Source organism: Plecotus auritus (genome assembly GCF_963455305.1).
Source record: "Plecotus auritus genome assembly, chromosome: 4".
NCBI classification, from domain to species: Eukaryota; Metazoa; Chordata; class Mammalia; order Chiroptera; family Vespertilionidae; genus Plecotus; species Plecotus auritus.
Window position 1 is genome coordinate 178,843,874 of NC_137775.1, and position 19,624 is coordinate 178,863,497.

Here is a 19,624-nt window from a genome sequence, read left to right on the forward strand (position 1 = left end):
CTCGAGAGAGGAGGCCGCACAGTGACAAGGCAGGTTCACAGTGGAGATGAAGCATTTAGAACTTTTTATGGCAGATTGACAGGAGTTTACAGCCACTAAATGTAATCATAGAAATCAGGGCTTGACTTTTTGACTGACTTTACAATTTTATTTTTCTAACAATTTCTCTATTTCATACAAAGTCAGTGATTGATTGGGAGTTTTAAAAAACGGGTCTTCCCACCTAGCTGGGGAAGGGACGACTTAGAGAAACAATTCTCAATGGAGAAAACGTCTTCGCTTAGGAAGTGGCGGGAGAAGGGGGCTTCACTGACACCTGGTAGGCAGAGACCAGGTGAGTCACATCCTGAGGTGGATGGGACAGTCCCACACGATTATGAGATGCCCCATGTCCTGCACAGTTCTCAAAGGCCCTTGACATTCACATCCACATAGCCCATTTATCTGAGCCTATAACCTAACCAAGTGTTTATTGTTCAGTTTTAATTGTTTGATTTGGAAGACACATTCTATCTTCCAAAACTGCAACTATCATGTAAAATCAAGATACAAATGTAGCCCTCGCCAGGCAGTTCAGTTGGTTAGTGTTGCCCTAACACAAGGTTGCAGGTTCCATCCCCCGTTACGGCACATACAAGAAGCAACCAATAAATGCATAAATAAGTGGAACAATAAACCAATGTTTCTTTCTCTCCCTCTCTTTTCCTCTCTCTCTCTCTCTCTCTCTCAAATCAATGAATAAAAGTTTTTGTTTTTTTTAAAAAGAATACAACCCAACTAAGCTAATTAAACAATTTCCATCCTTTTGACGTACATGGAGGAGGGGAGACACAAAACACTAGAGCAAGAAGGAGTCCTGCAAGATGAACACAGAGATCTCTGTCTGGGCTTGGCCGTGTTCTGAAAAGCATCACATTGATTCTCAGTTCAGCCAATGCTCACTGAGCACTTCCTTTTGTCTCCCAGACAAGAACCGATTGATAACTGAGGAACCCAGTGTATGTGCACTACCTCAGTGTATGTGTACTACACATACATCTAGGAAAATCCACAGAAAATTACAGCCTTTCTCATCCCCACGTGGGAAAGAACTCTGAATAGTAAGGTTATGTTTTGGGTAAGACAAAGTAGGCCATTTAGCGATGCAAAAACACAAAGGAGGAAATGTTCCGAGTGCTGAGGCAACCCTGCTCTCTGGTTGATGATCCTAAAATTAGAATTAAGAGTGCCTTGCCATTCCCAAACAGTGTACTGTGCTAACCCGCTGCCTGGGACTTCTCCCTCCCCCTGGTCAACCCTGAAAATTTGGGTCATTAATATCAGAGGTAGGAAGCATTGCCTTCACATCTCTACAGGTGAATCACATGTGTGCCTGGAGAGGGCAGGCAAGCTCTGGGCTCCTGTCCCCATGCCTTACCCTATGCATCTCTTCCATTTGCCTGTGCCGGAGTTGTATCCTTTTATAATATGTTGGGAATAGTAAATAAAGCATTTTCCTTGGTGCTGTGAACCAGTCTAGTGAATTAACAACAGGGGGAGGGAGCAATTATTGGGGCCTCCAAATTTGTAATCAGCCAGGTAGAAATGTGCGTAGACTAGACATCCCACTGAACCAGGCATCTGGGTGGGGGGGAGGGGACAGTTTTGTGAGATGGAACTCGTAACCTGGTGAGTCTGACACTAAAGTCAATAGTGTCAGAACTGAGTTGAACTGTAGGACACATAGCTGGTGTTGAAGTTGAAGTGGTAAAAAAACACCACCAAAGATATGGGGGGGGTGTTAGGTTCGGGGGATGAAAAGTACAGCATAGGGGATATAGTCAATAATATTATAATAACTATGTACAGGGCCAGATGGGTACTTGGAATATTTGGGGGACCACTTTACAAAGTACGTGATTGCCCTCGCTGGTTTGGCTCTGTGGATAGAGCATCGGCCTACGGACTGAAGAGTCCCAGGTTCGATTCTGATCAAGGGCACATGCCTGGGTTGCGGGCTTGATCCCCAGTAGGGGGTGTGCAGGAGGCAGCCAATCAATGATTCTCTCTCATCATTGATGTTTCTCTCTCTCCCTTCCTCTCTGAAATCAATAAAAATAAAAAATAAATTTAAAAAATAAATTACATGATTGTCTAGCTGCTATACTATACACCTGAAACTAATTCAAATAATATTGAATGTAAACTGTAATTGAAAAATAAAATAACAAAAAAAGATATCTGATGTCAGAAGTGTTGTAAGTAAAAAATGATACAGATCGATGTTCAATAGAAGTCTTACTTCAGACTTAGGGTCCCCTTGGCACAGAAAACAGCAAGAGTTCAGAGGGCCCCTATGAGTTTAGAACATGCAGACCTGTCGGACCCAGGCAGAAAGATTATAGTTTTAAAATAGGCTTTTTAAGTTACTTGTCTGGCTGTTTGGCCATGGAACAATAAAGTTTGGATAACTGTTACCTTATTTCCCACCCCCAAATAGTAAACTTCCTTTCCTGTAAATCTCCTTTATGGAATCACACTTATTCCTAAACAGCACAGCACAGGTATCATGTAAGAAGCTCTGCCTGGCCCTGGACAGTGTGGTTCAGTTGGCTGAGCAATGTCCTGTGCACCAAAAGGTCGCCGGTTTGATTCCAGGTCAGGGCACATGCCCGGGTTGTGGGCTGGATCCTCAGTGTGGGGCGTGCAGGAGGCAGCCTATCAATGACTCTCTCTCATCACTGATGTTTCTATCTCTCTCTCCCCCTCCCTTCCTGTCTGAAATCAATATATAAAATACATATTTTTTTATTTTTTTAAATATATTTCTTTATTGATTTGAGAGAGGAAGGGAGGAGAGAGAGATAGAAACAGTAATGATGAAAGAATCATTGATCGGCTGCCTCCTGCACGCCCCCTACTGGGGACCAAGCCCACAACCCGGGCACGTGCCCTTGGCCGGAATCGAACCTGGGACCCTTCAGTCCGCAGGCCGACGCTCTATCCACTGAGCCAAACCGGCCAGGGCTAAATGTCTCCTTTTTTATCAGGACACCAATTATATTGGTTTAGGGGCGATTCGAATGACCTCATTTAAAAATATGTATATATATATTGCAGGTTCCATCCCTGGCCTACGCACATACAAGAATCAACCTGCTGAAACCGGTTTGGCTCAGTGGATGGAGCGTCGGCCTGCGGACTGAAAGGTCCCGGGTTCGATTCCGGTCAAGGGCATGTGCCTTGGTTGCGGGCACATCCCCAGTGGGAGGTGTGCAGGAGGCAGCTGATCGATGTTTCTCTCTCATCCATGTTTCTGGCTCTCTGTCCCTCTCCCTTCCTCTCTGTGAAATATCAATAAAAATATATTAAAAAAAAAAAAAAGAATCAACCCATGGCCCTGGCTGATGCTCTCAGCCCCCGTCAGAGTTCAGGTGAGAGGCAACCAATCAATGTGTCTCTCTCACATCAATGTTTCTCTCTCTCTCTCAAATCAATTTTTTAAATAAAGTTCCTGTCATTTAAGCCACCCACTTTGTGGTATTTTGTTATAGTAGCCCAAGGAAACAGATACAGAGATGTTATCTTTTAGAGATACATACTGAAATATTTACTAAATAAGTAATATGTCTAAGGTTTGCCTCAAAATCATCTGGAAAAGGGTGAAAAGGGTAGAGTTATAAACAAGACTGCCTGACCACATATTAACAATGGTTGAAACTATGTCATTATATTAGCCCATTTTGTTTAAGCTTTAGATTTTCATAATAGGCTTACTAATAAAGGGCGTGAAGACCATGAAATGACCGTCTCAAAAGAACTATGGCAGTACAGGACCAAAGTCCAGGCATCTCAGTGCCAGGGCGCGGTGAGAACACAGGGAGGTGGGCAGCTCGGAAGCAGAACGCTTGCCTCATCTACCACTCAGATACAGGCCAGAGGAAAACGCTGGTTTTCCACCACACCTTCACCAGGTTATTTCTAATGAGGCCAAGTCTCACCCACCCCAGAGCAATGATACAGAAAGAACTCTACTGACCAGAGTTCTCGAAAAGGGAGAGTTTACCAAAAACTTCCCCAAATAATCTGTCCAAGTCCATTCCTCACTCATAACCACATAGTTCCTCCAGACCTGGGAAAGATCCAGTTTCTATTGGGTTCACTGTCAAACTTTCAATGGCATGTTGAAAGCAAACAAATGATAATTACAAGAAATAAAGAAATAGGAACTGCCTTTTGCAGGGGTGGGGGGTGGGGGGAAGGGGTGGAGTTTTCGGTTTGAGTAACCTGAGTAAGAACAGAAACTTTACCCCTTTCCAGCTGCGTGACCCTGGACAAGTTATTTCACCTTTCTGTACCTCAGCTGCCTCATCTGTAAAGTGGAGACATGGGACTGTTGTAAGGATAAAATGGGTTAATCCAGCACCCAGCACATAAGTGCTTACTAAATGTCAGCAATTTATGGGCCAGTGCTCAGTCAGCGCCTGGTGAAGACAGAGTCACCTATCTGCATCAATTATCTCCTTAAATTGCCTATTACATTCCTTCAAAATTATTTGATCAAGATCAACTACCTCTAACAACTGTTTGCTCAAATTCATTGATGTCACAGTGATTTTCAGAGTCCCGAAACACCTCCCCAAAGGATTCCTGGGGGCCAAACAGGGAACCACTAGGCCAGATTCTATCCTACCTTTGAATAGCTCTGCCTTTATCTATCTGCACACACCAGGCTTCAACCATACCATCTCCTGTGAAGGAAGAAAGAAGTTTGAAAAGCACCCACCCAAAACACCCTGTTTATCACCTACTACTTTTATTTCCAGCTCCAAGCTGTCCTATTGCAGAAGGCAACCTTTAAATTGGTTATTTCTAATATTCAACATCAATGCCTCTGGTGACTTCTTGTTCAGTTCCTGGTTAATGTCAACCCCGCTGTCCCTACAGATGTCTTTTTCTGTGTGGCTGAGTTAAAGTGCCTCGTATTGTTAGGTTTACATTGTCATTTATACTTAACTGCTCTGGTCTCACCCAACTTCTGTTCGGCAGTAATTCACATACTCGTCATGGGCCAAACAGCATCTGACCAGAGTGCCCAACAGAAGCCAGCATGGGGAAGATGAAAATGTGACAGTTCCTTCCCTTAAAGACATCGACATCCACGAGGGTCTTCACCTAACAGATTCCACAGCCCTTGCCTACATCTCTTGAATTGGAAGTCACTGTGCCTCTCCCTAATGTCCAAGACAGTCTTCTCATTCTCAGCATACGTTCATTCATCCCGTGTTACTAGGAGGGCAATCCTTGACTCTTCTGTACTAACTCTGCTATTGTCTTGTCTTCCCCCAGACTAGATCGCATGGCATCACTACCTTCTTGCTTCCTTCCTTATTTCTTTCTAAATAAAAACTTGTTTGGTTTCCCTTCTGCCAAAGCCTCTCTTAATGATGCTGCTATTTCTACTTCCTGGTGCCGCCAGGGAGGTCCCCGATCATTGATCTCTCTTACCATATTCAGAGCACATGTGCAAAGAAAATAATAGGCTTCATTGAGATGTTACCAGCTTTAAGAAGCTGTTGTTAATCTTTTGGAAATTTCTGACCTCTACAACTTACCCTCATTAAGCTTTCTTCTAAGTGTAATGTAGATCATATCATTTCTCCATTATAAGTACTTGCCTCATCTCACAAGAAAATAGCCATTTTCTGAGGTTTCCACCTTATTTGTTAGAATGCCTCTTTAGTGAAATGTGGGCATCTTTCTAAAGCTTTAGTCCTTCTTCCAAAGACTGAACATGCCGGACCTGAATGGAACTGACAGGGAGGTTCTGGGGCTCCTCCCTACCACCTCTCACCATTAATGTGGCCCTCCCCACCACCAAGCAACAAAAGAATAACCTTCTTTTCATCATGAAGGAAGCCAAGGGCTTTCTAACATTCCCTACATCCTAGAAAGTCAACTTCTCCAAACTGGTTACTAGGAGTGGGGCTCAAAACTAACAGGCCAACCCCTAAATAAAGTGTTAAGGCAATCCTTTGGCCCTACAAAAGAAGAGCCTTTTAAGATTTCCTATAAGATCTAGTTACTTCCAAAAACTGCTTCAAGCTCACATAAAAGCACCAAGAAAGACCTTTAAAAGAAATAATTAAGGTAACTCTGCTCTGAGAAAAACAAAAAACAAAAACCACTATTTTATGCTGCAATTTCCAACTTATAACATTGGTGTTTTATTTTTAGTATACTAGTTACTCGCCTTCCACATCAAGAAGCAGAGACCACCCTAGCTGGGTTGGCTCAGTGGATAGAGCGCCGGCCCCTGGATTAAAGAGTCCCAGGTTCTATTCCAGTCAAGGGGATGTACCTGGGTTACAGGTTCAATCTGGACCAATCGATGTCTCTCTCTCACATAGATGTTTCTCTCTCTCTCAGGCTCTCCCCCTCTCTTCCACTCTCTCTAAAAATCAATGGGAAAATATCCTCAGGTGAGGATTAGCAACAACAAAAGAACCAGAGACCAACTCACCAATGTCAGAAGCCTGGATGCAACCTGAGGATGCTTTAGTTCTGAAGAACCAGCCCGCACGCCCCTCTCCTCCCGTGTTTAACCCAGAAGGCAGCTTCTGTTCCTTACTCAGTCACACCAGACCACACACGTGGCTGAAACGGCCCGACACTGCAGAAACCTCAGGAGTCTCCTCCCAAGACACTCATCTTCCCAGCTCTCCTCTCCAGAGAATCTGATCTCCAGTCCTCGCGGCAGAGCCAACACACATTCTCAGTTTTCCACCAGAATTGTGAGTCTGGAGTTTGTACTCCTCGTAAGCATTGGTCAGACCACAGAGTCAAACCTTTGCCTCAGAAAATGTAGCGGCTCCAGCATGAGCACATCCGGGCCCTGCCAGCTCGCAGAGCCTCCCAGTGCGGACAACCAGCTCTGAGGCTCGGGCTGCTCCACGCAGCCGCCTCTCCAGAAACACCATTCGACCTGGATCGCCTGGCCCCCAAATGAGGCCTGACTGGCCCTTCACTCTGACACTTCATGTACATAACTAACGGAGCTCACATTTCTTTCAGAGAGGTTCCCCTTTCAACATCTGTGAGGACTTATTAGGAATTTTGATTATTTTGATGAGAGAGCAGTACTAAGATAGTAAGATTAGGGGAAAAACTCCCTTAAAGAAGTCCTTTCCAGCCTGGCCGACGTGGCTCAGTGGTTGAGCCATAACCTAAGAACCAGGAGGTCGCCCTAACTGGTTTGGCTCAGTGGATAGAGCGTCGGCCTGCGGACTCAAGGGTCCCAGGTTCGATTCCGGTCAAGGGCATGTGCCCTGGTTGCGGGCATATCCCCAGTGGGGGGTGTGCAGGAGGCGGCTGATCGATGTTTCTCTCTCATCGGTATTTCTGGCTCTCTGTCCCTCTCCCTTCCTCTCTGTAAAAAAAATAAATCAATAAAATATATTAAAAAAAAACAGGAGGTCACCAGTCAGGGCATGGGTTGTGGGCTTGATCCCCAGTGGGGGGGCATGCAGAAGGCAGCCGATCAATGAGTCTCTCTTATCACTGATGTTTCTCTCTCTCCCTTCTTCTCGGAAATCAATAAAAAATATATATTTAAAGATAATAATTTCTAAAAATAAAAAAAGTCAGATTGAAAGTGAATCCAGTCAAACCTCTATTTTTTACAGGATTTCACCTGTGTCTATGTAGTTCCTATTGCATCAAATCAGGAGGCACATAATGTACAGTCTTTCTACTTTCAGTGATTCTAAGAGTAATCAGTGGATTCAAAGTCTATTCTCTCCAATAGTAAGGAATCTGGACCTATTAGTGCAAAATCACCACTGTCGAAAATAAGGCTTTGGCACCAAACAGCCAGCACACTCAGGGTGTACAGGTAAAAGTCATACGAAGTGACTCGTCTCAAAAAGGAAATAACAGATGGCGTTCATTCACATCTTCAAGGAAAGGAAACCTCACACCACCTTATCCTACAGTAAATTTTTTTTTTGTTAATCCTTACTAGGATATTTTTTCCCATAGACTTTTTTTTTTTAAGAAAGAGAGTGGAAGGAAGGCGGGGGGGGGGCAGGGGGAGCGGAAGGGAGGGAGGAAGGGAAAGAGAAACATGGATGTGAGAGAAACACATGGATTGGTTGCCTCCCAAACACCCCCACACACACCGGGGCTGGGACTGAACCTACAACCTAGATCCCTGCACATGCCTATGCTCTAACCACTGAGCAGTGCCAGCCAGGGCAACCCCTCAGTAAATTTTGTTGATTAATATTTCAAACAATCACTTAAAATTTTTTACAGAGGTAAAAGTCAAGAGTTTCAAAGTCTAGTTCCAAACTTTTTACCATTCAGTATGTGTTCTTACTCAGTTATTTGTGCGCCCTGATTTGCCCATCTGAAAATGGAAAGGTCACCAACTTCACCAGACCTTAAAGCAGCAGTTGCCAACCTTTTGGACCTCACAGACCACCAGTGGTCCGTGGACTACCGGTTGGCAACCACTGCCTTAAAGAACTATGGATGAAGGAAAAATGAAATATAAACGTTAGATATGGCAGCCCTGGCCAGGTAGCTCAGCGTCATCCCAATAGGCCAAGGTTGTGGGTTCAATCCCAAGTCAGGACACATACAAGAATCAACCAATGAATACATAAGAAGTGGAACAAAAAATCAATGTTATTTCTCTCTCAAAATCAATAAATAAACATTTTTAAAAAGTGAAATATGCCAAATAAAGATTTAGTCTCATGAATGAGGTTAAATTTTATCCAGAATAAGAATTCAATAAACTAAAAGCTTGAAAAACCACCAAAAGTGCAATAAACTAAATGCTTGAGAAGCTACTGCCATCTAAATTTGAAGAGATACTATGAAAGAATTAAACAAAATTCTTGCCTGTATCCGATATACTACTAATAATTCACTTGCTTAAAATTGGCTGCAACAATTTGACTATTTCAGTGAAAGCTACAATACACAAGCAGAAAAATCATATTTAACATGGATCATGTTAAAACAAAGCGATCAAACCACAACACTTGATTTGGGGACCCATCCTCCAAGCTATTCAATTCCCTAAATAAGTGTTCATCTAAAACAGGAAAATGCATTGAGCTTAACCTTATTTATACTGTTTCCATCTACAAAAGTATACTCTTTATGCATTATATAACTTGAAAAACACTCAAGCATATACCAAAGAACTAACTCCTCCTACAAAGATTAAATTCAATAAATAATATTGTTCTGGGTATAAATGCTGTATAAAATATTCTGAGCATAAGTGAGTTGTTACCAATTGGGACCTTAGAAAATCAAACTTCTGACCAACTTCCCTCAGCTCAGCACCAAAGAAACCTTTTAACCATACTTTGCATTTTGATGAAGGTTCTGGTTTAGTAACTCATCAACTGTCATTTTAGAAGACAAACATGAAAATTTTTTATATTAAAAATACACAAGAGCTGAGCAGCCTCTCCAAGTTAGGCTTTCAGAACTTTCAGGTTCCATCATCTGGAAGAGTCAACAGATATTTTCTTTTATCTCTTCAACCACTGGTGTTTCAAATTCTCACCATAACATCATTCTTATGCTTTGAAAATTGCTGACACCGACGAATCAATTGTGCTAAATATTTAGTTTGTGTTATGCCCAGTCACTACAGTGCCACCATCTGAGCAAAAGAAAGCAGAGTAACATTTAAGTAAAGCCTCAGTAACAGGTATTTTCTTTTAAAACAAATTTGCCAAGGAGGGAACTTCATATTTAAGTACAATTGGCAAACTCATGAGAAAGACCTCAAATAAAAAGATTCCGTTGGGATGAGACTGAATGAAGGGGATTACCCAAGAAGCTATTTCAACTTTTTTATAAATATCTCAAAGAGCAATTTTTAAAAGATACAGAAGAAAAGCCCACAGAGCAAGACACAAGCCATAAGAGAGAAAAACTGTGTGTTCTGGCACAAGAGCTGGGGAAGGAGGAAAACCTCTGGAAAAACTAATAGGCTTAGATATTGAAATCTTAATTTTAAATATAGAAATTCTTACCTCCCACTGTAAGTGAGGCGGGATATTTCGTATCTGAAGTTTCCGAATCCTGCAGAAGAATTAAAATGTTTAAAAAAAAAAAACACATATAAAAGCAAAAGACATTACTAGCCAACATGGGTGTTTAAAAACGACTTACATTATTAATTTTTTATTAACTAAAAACCCATATATAGTAAGGAAATGCAGCCCAAGAAGGAAAAAGGAGACAAAGTTGGCCACAGGGAACACACTGAGACCATTTGGAGATCTGGCACATTAGATTGTTAGGGCTCATTTTTAAAGCCTCTAAAACTGGCAGAGACAGTGTTTGAATTTCAACTGACGACTATATTCTAAGTTTAAACCCTTCAGCCTCAAATAAAGCATTGCGGGACGCAAAGCCTTAGAGCAGAATGTTCTTAATCTGAGATTGCAGCCAAGGGGTGCAATTAAAAGACAGAATTCGGGGAACGTGGATGGATGGTGGGGGGTGGTCATATATTTACTATCTTCACTATCCCCTGAAATTTAGGGCCTCTTTTCAATCATAAATGATAACATTCAACTACAGTAGAAGTACACTGCTTGTAATTTGACATCAACATAAATCCGTTCTTTTCATATTACAATAAATTGTTACAGATCTTTAAATATCATCTACACTCATTACCGTGAAATTTAGATGTGTTGCTAGAACTTGTTCCTTATGTTAAGGAGTACATGTTACTATGAGTTTTAACATTTTGCTAACTGTATTTCAAAGTAATCGATTTCCTCATAACCCTATGTATTTTATTTTATGCACTTAAAAACATCCTAAGAGGTCCATACATTTCAGGTTACCAAAGGAGTCCACAGTAGAAAAACATTAAAAAAAAACACACACACAAACACCTTAGTTCAATGCCCACATATGTAAAATGCATATATAGTAAACTCTGTATAATAATATCTATTACACACACCTACATTCTTTTTTCAACACTGTCAGAGAGAGGAAGAGGAAGAGGAGGAGGGGAGGGACAATAATCATATGAGATTTTAGCATAGATACCACACACCAATCACCCCTGTAGAAGGCAAAGAAATTTATGGTTAACTAGCTATTTTTATTAAAAAAAAAAAAAAAAAAAAAAACCCGCTGGCGTGGTTCAGTGGTTGAGCATGGACCTATGAACCAGGAGGTTCAGGGCACATCCCTCCGTTGCGGGCTTGATGGGGGTGGGGATAGAGGGTCATGCAAGAGGCAGCCAATCAATGATTCTCTCTCATCTATGTCTCTCTCCCTTCCTCTCTGAGTCAATAAAAATATATTTTTTAAAACAATAGACTAGCAGTTAGGCTTGACATCTCAAGTGAAATAAATTACTTAACTTCTAGAATTAGAAACATGTTAGTTTCCCTTTCCAGGTCAAATAATCCACTTATTTTGAAGTACCACAGTAAAACACCAGCTTAGACAAGATTCATAGCCTAGTCTTTTGTCCCTTCTACTTCCCCCAAAGCATGAGAACAAATACTGCCAGAGGTACCGCCTATCCCTTAGGAAAGGCTAAAGAATCTGTATATTCTGTTTGTAATCATAAAGTGGAAAGTAAGATGCATTCTTACATTATTTTGAGACAAGAAAACTAAGTGAGGTCACCAGGAGCAATATACCGAAGAGATAATGAGAGTGTCCATTTAAGGGGGGGAATATTTTAAACACCACCCAGTCTCAATTTACATATGAAATGCTAGTGTGAGATTTGTCTTTTTTTTTTTTTTTTTAACTCATCTGCTAATCATAGTAAAAGCTGCAGGATGTGCACTATAGCTCTGTTTTTGTATAAGGTTTTATATTTTCCACAAAAGCCTTAATACACAGATTTCAAAACTGCTATATATTGCTTTAGTTAGCAGAAAAGTTACTGACATGTATAAATATTTACCCTGGGTAACCAAGGAAGTAAGAATTACTACAGATATGCAAATACTAATCTGTTTAATCAAACATCTGACCCAGTAAGAATTAGCAGCACCATCTTGAGAAACTAAGCATTTATACAAAAACAGCTATAGTACACATCCTGCAGCTTTTACTACGATTAGCAGAGGAGTTAAAAAAAAAAAAAAAAGACAAATCTCACACTAGCATTTCATATGTAAATTGAGACTGGGTGGTGTTTAAAATATTTTGGACTCATTCTTCTGGTATATACTACCAAAATTTTTTTCCAAAAGTACCCATGTAAATGTACATACAGAGTTCTGGTCAATTAGCAGGTAATTATTCATATTATAAAAACAAATATCCACTTCACAGGACTCCCAATAAATCTTTAAATAGAATACTATCTTGTGTATATCATTAACCATGTTTCCCAATGCATTCTTCAAAATGTACATCCAGCATAGACCCATGCACCTGGAGATCACCAGTTCGATTCCCAATCAGGGCATGTACCTGGGTTTCAGGCTTGATCCCCAGGGGGGGCATGCAGGAGGCAACCTATCAATGATTCTCTCTCAGCATTGATGTTTCTATTCCTCTCTCACTCTCCCTTCCTCTCTGAAATCAATACAAATATATTTTTTTAAAAACACATTATCATCTGCTTCCCTAATGAGCTTTTAGAGTTGTTATATCTAGGTTTGATTTCAAATACTTAAGAGTTGGTAGAATTGATATTGGCATTTGTTTCTACTCTATGGTTACCAAATCACTGAAGTTCAATTTAACTATAAGTAAAATAAGTTGGTGTTTCACCTCCTCCTAAAACACAACCAAGTAGTAGAAATAGGACACATACTCCATAAGAGCAGGGTCTCAGGCTGTATTCAGAGCCTAGAGCAGAACTTGGCACCTGGGAGGCACTCACTTAATAATTATATTAAATTGTGTTATAATATACAGAAGGAAAAGAAAAACAAGACTCACAGATCCGCCATCCAGAAACAACTAACATTTCCAATGATTTTTCTTAAAAATTATAAGGGAAGTGCCCTAGCCAGTGTGACTTGGTTGAGCGATGCCAGGGCACTGAGGGCTTGCCAGTTTGATTCCAGGTCAGGCCCCATGCCCAATCCCTGGTCAAGGTGCGTGCAGATCTATGTTTCTCTCTAAGATCAGTGTGTGTTTCTCTCTCTCTCTCTCTCCCCCCAACCTGCCTCTTGTTCTAAAATCAATTTTAAAAAATTAAAAATTACAAGTGGAGTGAGAACTGCCACACTTAAGTTTGAGAGCAAAAATCATAAAAAAATATTTAATTACTGTGTTATTTTTAAAAAGAACCCCAACACAATCTTTTTATAAGTTAACCATATAGAATTTAAGAGTCTTCCCCTGGAGAGAAAATGAGGTAAAGTTTGTTTAACATTGTACTTGAAATATTAGTTACCATGAAAATTCAATACTAGTTATTTATTAAAAGCAATTTAAATTACAGGATAACGAGCGAACAGAAAAGCTCACAGACTCCAAAGGGCATCTTCAAGACCTTTATTAATCAGTGATTTAAGTTAACTTTAGAGCAATTTTCACGTTGACACCACACTAGATAAGCTAATAAAATCGACCACCACATGCCCATACCAGCTTCAATGATCAAGTATGACCACTGGTCTTCGTTAGTATGCTTACACCTTACCAACAAGTCCCACGGTCATGCTTAAGTACACCAGTAAATAGGTATAAAAAATAAGGACCTTGCCCTAACCGGTTTGGCTCAGTGGATAGAGCATCGGCCTATGGACTCAAAGGTCCCAGGTTCGATTCCGATCAAGGGCATATACCTTGGTTGCGGGCACATCCCCAGTAGGGGGTGTGCAGGAGGCAGCTGATCGATGTTTCTCCCTCATCGATGTTTCTAACTCTCTATCCCTCTCCCTTCCTCTCTGTAAAAAATCAATAAAATATATTTTAAAAAAATAAGGACCTTTTGGATTTAAACTTTACTACACCACCATTGTTGCTCCTCAAAAGTAACAAAAATTCCTTGATATCAGATATCCATTCTGTTTATTTCCAATTGCCTATAACTATCTTTTTACAAATGGTTTGTTCATGTTGAGATCCCGCCAAGAGGCACACGTGTAGAGCTGATGTCTCTTTAGGTCTATTTGATACAAGAGTTTCCCTTCACTGCTCCCATGCCATTTATTTGGCGGTCCAGGTCATAAATCCTGTACAATTATTCATTCTGCATTTTATCCACTGCATCCGCTATCATAATTGTTTACTATGTTGAATTTGATGCACAGTGACATATAATTTTTTTATATCACAAAGCATAAAACGCCTATGAACCCACCTCACCAAATAGAGTAAGACAGCTAGTTAACCATGCTACTGCCTCCCAGAATGTAACCATCACCCCCAACTTGTTCTCATGCCTTTTATTTCTAAGTATTAGTATCTCTTAAAACAACACTAAGTAGACAAAATACTGATATCAATCCTTAAAGATGACCAAAACTTCACACTAAAAATCTAGTCAAACAGCCACAATTTTAAAAAAATTTGTTTTTACAATTGTTTCTTCAATCAGTATCCAAGGAAGGTCCACACATTGTACTTGGTTGATTATGACACTAGTCTCAATTTATACATTTCCCTTTTTTTCTTGCCACTTACTTGGAGGTAAAAAAAAAATCCCAAATCTATCATTTGTCCTGTCTGGATTTTGCTAATTAAACCCCCATGGTGGTGTTTAATACGTTCCTCTGTGCCCCACACAAGTGGTAATTAGATCTGAAGACTCAATTTGTTTTTTGCTGCTATTGTTTGGTTAACTGAGTCAATAATACGTCACAGGGGGTGTGTCCTACTCCATGAGGAGATCATGGGGAGATCCATTTATCTCTGGTTGCCTTCCTAAAATGTTGCAATCCCTTATGATCACTGCCTAAACACATTATTCCGTTCAAAGCTGACAAGTGGTGTCTTCTGTGTTTAGGCTGAAGTTCTTCCATTAAGAACAACCTCCCTTACCAACTATTGGGATACCCGGCAGCACAGGACGTACAGTAAAGGCCGGATAAGTACTGGATTCCTCCACCTCTGCAGCAGTTTTGTGCCCCCTCTCCCACTCACCTCCGATTTCTCCTGCACACACTGAAGCTGTCTGCCTACCTCCTTCCCCCTAAAAGCATCCGTCTTTCCTTTTTACCTCAGGGCTTCTCCAAAGTGTCAGAAGAGTTCGCGAGCAGCCAGCCCAGAAGCACAGGAGAGTTGAAGCCCTTAAAACAACCTGCAATTTATAGGCTAGGGCAGCCGTGGGCAAACTACGGCCCGCGGGCCGGATCCGGCTGTTCTATCAGGTTCTCTTGCTCTCCCCTCCGCTCCTTTACTTTGAATTTATATTAGTTCACACAAACACTCCATCCATGCTTTTGTTCCGGCCCTCCGGTCCAGTTTAAGAACCCAGTTTAAGAACCCGTTGTGGCCCTCGAGTCAAAAAGTTTGCCCACCCCTGGTAGGGGGTGGGAGCCAGTAAATAAATGCCCCAAGCTACCAGCAGGGAGGCATTCTGCACATTTCTCTAAGGCCCCACCCATTTCCTTATGGCCAATCAGTCAAGTACCCTTCATTAGCTTTTCCTCATTCCCCTTTTCACTCTCCGAAATAATCTCCAGAATAAATCAGCTTCATGCAAGTCCTCATCTCAATCTCGCCTTCAAGAACTCAAAGACACCATTATGTCAAAATTTTCAGTTGGTGCTCTGGCATTGTGCAAAGCTGACCAAATGTTTATTTTTTTCAGGATTATACATTCATGGACTCATAGAGATTTTGTATGTATCAATCCACTGCATTCATTCTTTCTGATGCTCAAACTGCCCTGTCTTGGTCAGTGGAAGCCTCTTCACGTTGGTTCCTGCATCTTTTGGCATGACTCTAGTAAACTCTGGGAGCTCTCTTGCTGTCTGTTCTGACATGATAAATCCAGGTTCAACTTGTACACTTCCTGTGCACATCTGCAATCGGCCTTGGTCTCCCTCCTCCCTTTTTAAATTGATTTCAGAGAGAGGAAGGGAGAGGGAGAGAGGGACAGAAACATCAATGATGAGGGAGAATCATTGATCGGCTGCCTCCTGAACACCCCCCTACTGGGGATTGAGCCCACAACCAGGCATATGCCCTGACAGGGAATCAAACCGTGACCTCCTAATTCATGGGTCGATGCTCAACCACAGAGCCACACAGGCCAGGCACAACGGTCCCTTTTAAATCAGAAATAATGCATAGAGACACGATCTGGTCACTGAGGTGCTCACTGTTATGGAGTTGGTCACTGCTCCTAGATCAGAGCTAGAAAATATACATTATGTTTGAAAGAGAAATAAACCATGTGTTCATAACGATTATTTCCAATTCACATTTTAGATTCCTAGTTTTTTGCCAAAAGTCTTCAGTAGTTGCATCTTTTCTTCCACTGTAAAGTTTGACAACAGTTTAAACAAGAATATAAACAAGAAATGCTTTATGTGTCCCCCCCAAAAAAAATGTGTCCTGTTGCAGCCCTAACCCCCTATGATGGTATTAGGAGGCAGGGCCTTTGGGAAATAGGTAGGCTTAATTGAGGTCATGAGGGTAGAGCCCCCATAATGGGATTATGGTCTTTTTAAGAAGACAAACCAGGCTCTCTTCACTGGCACCCGAAAAAGCCACGTGTGTCTAGAGCCCAGAATGCATCTGTTCACAAGTCTCACCAAGCACCCAACCAATCCGTCTGCACCTTGATCTTGGACATCCCAGACTCCAGAACTATGAGAAATAAATGTGTTCTGCTTAAGCCACCTGGTCCGTGGTTTTTGTTATAGCAGCCCAAACTGCCCAAGATAATGTCTATTATCTCATTTAACCCTTGCAGTCAGCATTTTATAGACAGGAATCAAAAGCGCAAGTTTAAGTTGTCCAAGTACACACTGCTAATGTGTAGCAGGGTCAGAATCCATATCTGGGCATTCTGGCTCCAGAGTCTGTCCTCTTCACTTCACTCACTATATTCAATCTTACTGATTCCACTTGTAATCCAACCAATAATGTAACCTTGTCAAATAACTCCAGAAAAATAACAGGTTGCATGTTAAACCCAAAAGGTCAAGGGCATGCTAATCCTAAAACAACATTTTCACAGCTTAACTCAATCAATAATTTATATACCAAGATTCAATATTGACAATAAATGGACAAGGTTGCATATTAATACCAAGAAGGAAGGCAACTATACTGAAAACTGAGCTAACTCAAGTATTTGGTGACCAGTGAGGTCTATTTAACAGGGAAAGTTCCCTGAAGGTAAAATTATTTCTATCTTATTCACCGCTGTATATTCAGGTGCTGAGATTGCCTGGCTCATAGCACCTGAGCAATAACTCAACACTGTTATACAAGGAATAAAGGAAGAAAAGTCTCCTTAAACATTACAGTTCTAAGTAGGCATCCCCCAGCTCCCAGATCCCAGGTCTCCATGGAAACAACATCCATGTTTTATTTAGTCCCCTTAACTAAAACAGAAGTGTATTTATCTTTCAAAGCTGTGCACCTTTTCATCATCTATCTAGAACAGTCTGACAACCGTAACTGTACGGCTAGAAACTGGACTGAAGCCAGGGATATGAGTTGGTAGAGTCCAAGAACCAAATGTTCTCTGTGCGCTCCTATTACCAATGTTTGCAAGTGCGCACTGCCATCTCTCTTCCTCTTAGGAGACAAATGTCCCTTCAAGGGAAGATTACAGTAAGGTTCTTACACTTAAAATATGTGCAAGGTTAACATGACAGAACATTACTCAATAAATAATAGTTGAAATCAATTGGGCACAAACTGATCCCTGATTCATGAATAATCAAAGATTTCTGTAGTCTCCAGAGTGAGATTTAATCTGAAAATGTGCCTTTAACCAAAAAAGTTACTCCCAGTATTTCAACCAACCACAGAAACACACGGAGTTGAACATCACGGAAGAGTTCTTTTTAAATAAGAGGCTCACTGCCTGTGTGACTCAAAGTGTAGCTCCTGCAAAAGTGTACCATTCACACAATATAGTCATTTACACATATCTTCCTTGAAACTCAGGGTGGTCACAAGGGAATAAAGTACTCAGATACAAAACCTCTAATTTGAGTCACATTGAAAATTAATCATTCCCAAATTTTTCCATAGTTAAGCTAATTTTATATATACCATTACATTTTTTCCCAGCAAGACTCAAATCATATTTTTAACAAGTGATTTTTAAAGCTTAGTATCTTAAAACTTCTTTGTTCAATGGAGTAGCCACTAGCCACATGAGGCTTCTGAGTACTTGAAATGTGGCTAATCCAATCAAATGGAATTGTTCCATGAGTGTAAAGTACATAACGGATTTTGAAAACTTAGTACCAAAAACAGAGAATATAAAATTTCACTAGTTTTTAATACTGATCACATGTGAAGAGATTAATATTTAAGACATATTGGGTTGTACACAATATGAAAGCTCATGTCACCTGTTACTTTTGACATCTTATTGTGGCTACTAGAAAAAGTAAAATTTTACATGTATATAAAATTTCACATTTTTCGAATTGAAAGAACTGATCTAAACTTAGTATACTTGATACTCAAGGGTAAAACTAATTGATAAAATTTTATTTGTTTGTCAAGGACATTTCAGGAATAATTAAGAAACAAAATTTTACCATCACTAAGTGACTGTACCTGTGAGAAGAGATATTTTCAGATGATGAAACTTTTAAAAGTGCTGTATTTTGAATATAGGGTATCTCTTCATTAACACTTTTCATTTCACATTACTGCCAATTAGATGTGGTGCTTTTCCAAGGCAAATTCTTGAATTTGTCCTTGATCAAGTTATATCACATTCTCATAAACTTTAGAAACTACAATAATCCCACCCCTGAAGAGTATGAAGAAGGAAGAGAGTTCAGATGACTTCTTGTTTCCAAGAAGTAGTTAGACAGCCAACATGGCTTATATTTCCAATTTTAATACATTCCAATTTTAATACGTTTTGTAGAATCAAGCAAATGAAATAAGCCAACAATTATTACTGCACACAAGAGAATCATTACGAAAATTGTTTCATGTCATAGAATTCTTATATAGCAAACACACACACACACACACACACACACACACACACACACACACACACAAAATAACGAAGACAAATTTGGTCCAAATATCTGACATTCCTCTCCTCCTAAGCAACCCAGCCTTGCTTTTCTTCTAAGATATTGCCATACTGGACCTTGCAGAGAAGCCTACTCCCATCAGAATGCTTAATATAAATGCAATGCTCCCTTCCCAGTCTCACAGCAGCAAATTCTTTCTGCTTAAGAAGCTCTTTTGCCTTCTAGTGAGGTAAGGAAAGAAAAACCAAGTATGTTTATCCTGCTTAAGGACGAATAGGTTAGAAACTGTTTCACTTAAATGTAACATGCTTCCTCATCTATACCAATTTTCCGCCAAACTTGAACTTTCACATTGATAAACTATTTGAATCTGTTATTCTTTAAACAAATAAAACCTTTCTCAGACATTAAAATTTTCCTGTCTTGCCTTTATTTGCCAATCTAAAAAAATTAAACTTGAAAATGACCAAATCTCT

The 19,624-nt window shown here is 40.4% G+C and overlaps 1 protein-coding gene across 1 annotated transcript in view; it reads right to left on the reverse strand.

Moving 5' to 3' along the window:
• IGF2BP3 (insulin like growth factor 2 mRNA binding protein 3) overlaps window positions 1–19,624 on the reverse strand; it is a gene marked incomplete at its 5' end in the record, with an annotated part of 103,260 nt that overhangs the window by 51,593 nt on the left and 32,043 nt on the right. Inside the window, one exon of the mRNA XM_080663386.1 lies at window positions 10,044–10,092. Within this exon, the coding sequence (XP_080519512.1) occupies window positions 10,044–10,092 (49 nt within the window). The remainder of the gene's footprint in view (window positions 1–10,043; window positions 10,093–19,624) is intronic.